Raw genomic sequence first — 5693 nt, 5'->3', positions numbered from 1 at the left:
TATGCTCCAATTAATTAAAATTATTGAATTGTTAGAAAATATAATAATAATATTATAATAATTTCCATTATTAATAATTATATTATAATATTATTATATTATTATATTTTCTAACAATTCAATAATTCTAATTAAGTTCGACTGCGATTAAAAATATCGCAATTATAAATGTAACACTGCAATTAAATACCATTATACTTGTATTCATAGTCTTAGAGAGACAAATCTTATATTAGGTGTAGTAAAAAGAAATCCATTATTTTTTCATTCAATTTCATGCAAAAATAATGGATTTCTTTTTACTACACTTAATATTTAAGGCTTCTTTAAATTTATTTTTAGATACTCTATGAATTATTTTGGCTGCTGAGCATCAAGGTCTGACTGATGAATACGGGCATTAGTCTTTGGCTCATTTTTTTCACAGTACATTTTTTCTTTTTCTTCTTTGATATTTAATTATACGTTTACTTAGTTTAAATGCAAAAAAATCTAACAATGCTTTTCTGCGAAAAACAGATCTGTCGAACGAAATGACATTCTCGAAATTCGCGCACTTTTTATCGCGATATAGAACACTCACATCACTTCACATCACAAGCATTCGTCGATATCCTTATCCGCTAGCAAGATGTCGACCGTCGAGTTAAGTCCAAAACCTTTGCGGGTTTCTCCTTTCATCAAGGTAAAAGGAACAGCTTCTCTTGAAACATTTCGTCATCATATATAATCCTGCATATTCTTGTGCTTTTTATTTTATCAAAGCAAAACATGGTTCTTCTCGACTGTCTGAATTCTCTCCATCTCTCATGATTGGATTCATTTTATTATATAATTTATTTACTATTTGTGAAGGTATTTAAAATTATAAATATTTAAATTTATATAAAAAAATAATTGATGATAACATTATCACGGTAGCTTATGGCTTTGATTTTTATTAAAGGGTTTCTTTCAATGTCATCTCTCAATTTTCTAACCTTGAAGAAATTTGAAGTATTTTACTTTGCATAAAGTAAATGTTCGAAATTAGTTTAATAATTAATTTTTAGCTGTCTGTTATTTAGCGAATTGAATTTTGCTCTTAACTTTCAGAAATGACACTTATAAAATTAGTTAATGTATTAATTTCTCTTTTTATAAACATTAGAGTATATAAACAATCTCTGTTTTTAATTAAATGTGTCTGTACTTTTTAGTTCTGCCGCTGGAGTCTACTTCTTACTGGAATTGCTTATGGTGCATATCATCAAAGAAGATTCAAGAGAAAAGAGGATGCTCGTAGAGCAGAGGAACTGAGACTTAAACCTATGCGTGATGCCAAGCTAGCTGAGGAGAAGAAAGCTGCTTTAATAGGTAGTACAGCACTTGACTGCATACATAAATATAAAAATGTTCTAAGAGTCCTAATAAGAATAATAAATCTGAATATATGTCAAATATAAGGAAAGAATAACAAAAGCATAAATAAACCTTTTAAGAAGCATAAATTAGAACAACAGAAAGAAATAGAAAATTTTTTTTAATCTTTTAAAATTCTGTCACTCTTATATTTTATTTATGCTCTAATCTCATTTTTTGCTAGGAATCTTTTATTTCATAATATTTAATCTCAATGTTTCATAAAATTGTTAAATGTCTTTGTTTTTTTCATTAATTTGATTTTTTATGAATCTTTTTTTAAATCAGTCAAAAATAAAACTTTGCTAAAGAACTTTCCACTGGTCATAAAGTGAAATTGAAGGAGCATCAACAATTTTAGAGATTATTTATAAAAGTATGTAAATTATATAAATATGTTTAGTTCAAAAATATATTATAAATTTGAACCTTTTTTTTTTTTCAGCGGAACAAAAAATGCTTGATGAGTTGTTCCTTCCATCCAAGGCAACATAAATATAATTTGTTTGGCGTTAGTATATATATATATATATATATATATATATATATATATATATAATGTATAATGTCACACGAGCGAAATTCTGAATGATTTGTATGTACTATAAAACTAGTCGACTTGCTGCTTTAACATCATTGTCACAGTCACAGATAATATGAATTCTTTTATTGTAAAAAATATTGTATAAAAATAAATAAAGATCTGTGTAAAAACATAAATTATATACAACAATCTCCAAAACATGTATGAAAAGTATGAGATTTTATGATAAATATATTCTAGTAAAATATGCTGTTACATATTACAATTAAAATCTCGAATTATTGCAGAATAAATTATCCCCTTTCGAGTAAAAAAAAATCGCCCGAACAGGGACTCGAACCCTGGACCCTCAGATTAAAAGTCTGATGCTCTACCGACTGAGCTATCCGGGCTTATACCCTACTTTTTATAAATGTGTTAGTTACTATGGATATTATAGTATTTATCTTGATATTAAAAACTTAACAATTTTTTTACTTAAAAATATGATTATTTAAAAATTAATAATAAATTATAAAACTTTTCAAGACAATTTATGATTATAATTTTTAATATTCAATATTGAATATTTTTTTAGTAATACAGCAAGATATATTAAAATATTAAAATTTATTTGATAAAAAATAAATTTTTGAGAATTGAGAATAAAAAACCATTTGATTACACTTGTGAAATTCAACGAGGAGAAAAAAATCTACAAGGAGACAATTCGTGATGCTTTAAGTGATCTTTCTTTTTTGTTTTTGCAACATTTAATACAGTATATATGTATATATAGTCTACACATCCACAACAATAACAGATATGCAATATACACATAGATATAAGAATTAAACTGTTTCTTTAAATAATTAAACGACTTATGTATACAATAACATACAAAAATATAAAATATATAACGTTGGAATATATATTTAAAAATTTCAAAAAGATTGGTTCTTATTGATACAAAAATAAAACTTTCGAAGAACTTGCCATCCTTAAACATATCTCCTTCTTTATATAACAATAAACGAGATATATCTATTGTAATAACGAGGTATATTATATTGTCATAAATGCTTCAAGACTTTTGTTCCCATGAATTTTATTCATTTGATATTTTTAAGCCGTGATCAGATCCGTTTTATTATCTTTAGTAATGAGTTGCAGGAGAGAACCGTTAGTAGGCCGATCCTGATTTTGCGACCATTTCCAGAATAAACTATAAACAAAGATATGTTTTTTTATAATAGAAATCATAAAATATTAATTTGAAAAAATTGTAAACGTTTCATCTTACTTAGACACAAACTCGAGTGGAGTCCACGTGCTTGTATCAGCTTTGGGCATCCATTTCCTGTTCATTGGCGTATCTAAAGTAACAGGTAGTATGCAAGCTACCAAACTGTTGGAAGGAAGACCGCTATCTTTAGCCGCCAAAGATCTCGTCAACTGATGAACAGCTGCTTTTGCCATACCATAGCCAATCATACCTAATAATCAAGCGGAATCGATCTTTTAGCGAAATACAAAGAGATCTACAATATATATTTTATATTATTGTTCATCAAAAAAACCTGGTGTTCCTTCTAATGCAGGTTTAGCACCAGTCAAAGAAAGAAATCCTCCTTCCTTCAAGTATTCAGCCGCAATACTAGCAGCTATAATAGAACTCCAAATGCTTTGCTTCCACATCAAGTCGCTATTTTTCACGAAATCTTTATGCGCTGCATTACCACCGGCCCATCCCCCAGCCACACAAATAATGCCATCGACTTTTTCGTTTTTCAATATATCTTTAACTTGAGTCAAGATCTCCGTTTGCTGTTAAACAAGAAATTAATTAATGTCTATCGCTTATGATAAAAATATTCATAAAAATGTAAGCAACAAAAAATTACCTGCTGCTGCCAATTACTGTCAGGTCTTACAATCATATTTGCATCTGCTTGTTCGTTTGGCTGCATGTCAATGGAGCCAACCCACTAAAAATTACAGTAAACATATATATTGAATCAAAATAAAAATTTATAATAAATTTATAATTGTAAACAAAAATATATTTTTATTTGATATCAATAAATCAACAATATTATATAAAAATATTTAATAATTTTATATTTAGTTTTTATACATAAACAACAATATAAATGTTATATTAGTATTAATAAAATAATTAGGGTATAATAAATATATTTGCATAAAATTGCTTTCCAGTATAAAACATGATTTATCTAAATTATATAGTAGAGGTAAATTGCATCTAGAAGGCTTTGTGAAAGGATTTGTCTGACTAGATAACCTTGGTATACTTAGTTTTTATGCAACATCCTTCAGACAACATCTATTGTATATAATATCCGAAGAAAAAAAAACTAGAAAAAAATATAAATTTCAATTGAATTACAAATCTTGCGAATTATATAATCACATATTAAAATATTTTTATTTATTGTTACATAAATATAATCGCATGAAATAAGTACTTTTAATGCGTAAAAATTAAATAAATAATAAAATTAACAAAGTTCTACGTATATATCACGTATAATCTAGATCTAAAATTACTCCGCAAAATATCGTGAATTATTGATCTACCGCAGATTAATGGAATCGGGAAAATTGAAGAGAAAACAATTGACTGCCATTTGAATCTTCTATTTGGCATTCAATATGCGCTTAAATAAATTCCATGTAAATTACATGCCACAGGAAAATTTTATTGCGAGAACAAATTTTATGGCAAGAAAGTTTCGTTTGAAACAAACGAAAATATCGATGTACGATTTATGGAATGGATCGAGTAAAAATCACTGATAAATCGACTGATAAAACTCGATTAGACTTGAACGTTATCGTTCTAATTTATTTTTACGTTTTAATTATTTCGTGTTATTTATATTCTTCTGTACACCCTTCCCCCCCCCTACACACACACACACACACACACCACACACACCACACACACCACACACACACATGTATATATACATAAATGCCTTCTTTTCATATGTTTATAAAATTATTTAATAGAATGTCGAGAGCAGAAACCTCTAATCAAATTCTATATGACCGCTAAAATCTACTGATAAGACAGCCGCGCGAATAATCGAATTCGGATTACGTCGGAGACGTAAGATAAAGTTATTCACGAGTCCGCTTACTCACCCAATTTTGTGATTTAAATTGTGATACGCAGGCTGAGCCGAGGGCTCCCTTGCCGCCGTACACAATTACACGTCCGAGTACCACGGCCATTGTTCGATATGTGATTCGATTTTGTGATACTGATCTGGACTTTCGTGATTATTGACGGAAAAATACGAGTGCGCACGAAGTTACGAAACCACTTTCGGAAAGTTTCGTCGTTTCGCGAAGGGAGGGATCGCCAAATCTTGTCATGAACTATATATTTTTAGATTGTCGTCCGAATGTTTCGTCTCGTCAGAATATCTACCGGTAATGCAGACGTTTCTTAAAACAAAAAAAGTAGAAAAAGTCGCGCAATGATCATTAATACGGTAATTTTTTGGATTGAAGTGAAAACTAAATGATTTTTTTAGAAGGATGCTGGAGACGGCCGAACTCTGATGGAATTGTCTACCGTCATTATTTTAACTAAAGAATAAATTATATTTAAACTAAGAATATTATATTTTCCTATTTATTTCTTTTATAAACTTTAAAATCGTAAACTCTACTTATATTTTCAATGTTATCAAATTTAAATAAGTATATTTAGTTTAATTATATGTAATTGTACTAA

General features: G+C 28.3%; 2 protein-coding genes and 1 non-coding gene across 3 annotated transcripts; 1 reads left to right on the top strand and 2 right to left on the bottom strand.

The window, feature by feature from the left end:
• Positions 1–587: 587 nt before the first annotated feature.
• LOC108689072 (ATP synthase subunit e, mitochondrial) lies at positions 588–1914 on the top strand. Its single transcript, XM_018195677.1, has 3 exons — positions 588–685; positions 1200–1356; positions 1847–1914. Exons 1-3 carry the CDS (start codon positions 632–634, stop codon positions 1894–1896), a joined length of 261 nt encoding a protein of 86 aa, XP_018051166.1. The 5' UTR covers positions 588–631; the 3' UTR covers positions 1897–1914.
• A 350-nt stretch (positions 1915–2264) lies between these two features.
• Positions 2265–2337, bottom strand: Trnak-uuu. The gene has a single exon. It is a non-coding gene; the product is annotated as a tRNA-Lys (tRNA).
• Positions 2338–2659: 322 nt separating this feature from the next.
• LOC108689053 (dihydropteridine reductase) lies at positions 2660–5226 on the bottom strand. The gene is made up of 5 exons (XM_018195654.1): positions 5096–5226; positions 3829–3912; positions 3505–3751; positions 3228–3420; positions 2660–3149 (listed from the first exon to the last, which is right to left on the bottom strand). Exons 1-5 carry the CDS (start codon positions 5183–5185, stop codon positions 3050–3052), a joined length of 714 nt encoding a protein of 237 aa, XP_018051143.1. The 5' UTR covers positions 5186–5226; the 3' UTR covers positions 2660–3049.
• Positions 5227–5693: the final 467 nt, after the last annotated feature.

Source organism: Atta colombica, unplaced genomic scaffold (genome assembly GCF_001594045.1).
Source record: "Atta colombica isolate Treedump-2 unplaced genomic scaffold, Acol1.0 scaffold254, whole genome shotgun sequence".
Classification (NCBI taxonomy): Eukaryota; Metazoa; Arthropoda; class Insecta; order Hymenoptera; family Formicidae; genus Atta; species Atta colombica.
The sequence above is the reverse complement of the archived record's forward strand: the minus strand, read 5'-3'. Positions and strand labels throughout refer to the sequence as shown.